A 1,273-nucleotide genomic window follows, 5' to 3' on the forward strand; every position below is an offset into this window, starting at 1 on the left:
AAGTCTCGCTACCGGTATGGGCACCGGTAGCTGGTAAACCGATAGAGACTCCCTTCCTTCTTCAGTTTGTCCTTGTTTTTCTTCAAAAACAGTGCTCTCTGAGCCGGTTGACGGGCTACCGGCAAAGAGCTCAAGCTCTTTCCTTTTATTTTTTTTTTGGTGAAATGTGAGATTGTATTATATCAAAGAATCAAAGAATACAAGGAGGAGAGTCTAGACGACTTTTACAGTGAAAAGGGCATTAAATTCCTATGTTTCTCATCCAAAAAATAGCATTTTGGTCACTATTCCCGCCTAGCTTAAATTTAAGCCTCTTGGCAACCATATCCTTAATTCGTTTAGCAACATGCTCCGGTCTTAAGATCATTGCATTCACACGTGCATTATTTCTTTGCATCCAAACATTGTAATAGACTGCATTCAGGACCACAGCCAGGACTCTCCATTGCAGGTGCTTTTTATTTCCATTGATAAGGCTATTGAGAGTAGGGAAAGTCGTGCCCATCCAACTCTCCACTTCAGTGCTGACCCTGCAACTGTATTCACAGGCCAAGAACAGATGTTCAGTTGTCTCAATTTCTCTGTGACACAGATAGCACAGGTCATCATCACAGCAACCCCATTTAAACAGTTTTCCTTTGAAATTCATTCCATCATTCATGATAAGCCAGGTGAGAATGAAATGCTTAGGAATATTCCAGTTGTTCCAAACAATGATAGACCAGCTTTGAACAGGTTTGGATGCTATGAGCCAATCATACCCACTTCTGATGGTATACCCTTTTCGTAATAGTTGTCCAGATAGCATTGTCATACCCATTCTTTAGAGCTTCCTTCACTTTGCAGACACTCTTTCCTTTTATTCATGATATGCCAGTGATTGGTTGTCCCTACCAGTGAGCCGGCTTTTGGCCTACAGGTAGGGTTCTCTCCTTCTTTCAGATTTAGCCTGTTTCATTAATACGGTTGCTCCCAACCGGTGGCTGGCCTACCGGCATGCACCGCTCCTTCACTTCATCTCATCAATTTTCTTTGAAAGTGAAAAGTGCTCGCTGCCGGTTGGGGCACCGGCTGCCGGCCCACCAGTAGGGGGCACTTTTTCTTTGATTTCCCAAGTTTCACATGTCCATAAATCCTCAAAGTGAAAAGGGCTCGCTACCGGTTGGGGCAAAGGCTGCCGTTATGCCAGCATAGAGCCTTATAGCTTGCAATTTCACATCTTTTCATTCATTAGAAAAGAGACTTCTTCACTTGACCATTGGGTCGTGTTTTC

At 43.5% G+C, this 1,273-nt stretch overlaps 1 protein-coding gene across 1 annotated transcript; it reads right to left on the reverse strand.

Annotated features, from left to right (window-relative positions):
* Positions 1-241: 241 nt before the first annotated feature.
* LOC141601335 (uncharacterized) lies at positions 242-820 on the reverse strand. The gene has a single exon (XM_074421608.1). The coding sequence runs from the start codon at positions 818-820 to the stop codon at positions 242-244; it is 579 nt and encodes a 192-aa protein (XP_074277709.1).
* Positions 821-1,273: the final 453 nt, after the last annotated feature.

This window comes from Silene latifolia, chromosome 9 (genome assembly GCF_048544455.1).
Source record: "Silene latifolia isolate original U9 population chromosome 9, ASM4854445v1, whole genome shotgun sequence".
Classification (NCBI taxonomy): domain Eukaryota; kingdom Viridiplantae; phylum Streptophyta; class Magnoliopsida; order Caryophyllales; family Caryophyllaceae; genus Silene; species Silene latifolia.

Bases quoted from the DNA above. Each gene is read 5' to 3' on its own strand.
- LOC141601335 (XM_074421608.1), bottom strand. From the start codon at position 820: ATGGGTATGACAATGCTATCTGGACAACTATTACGAAAAGGGTATACC.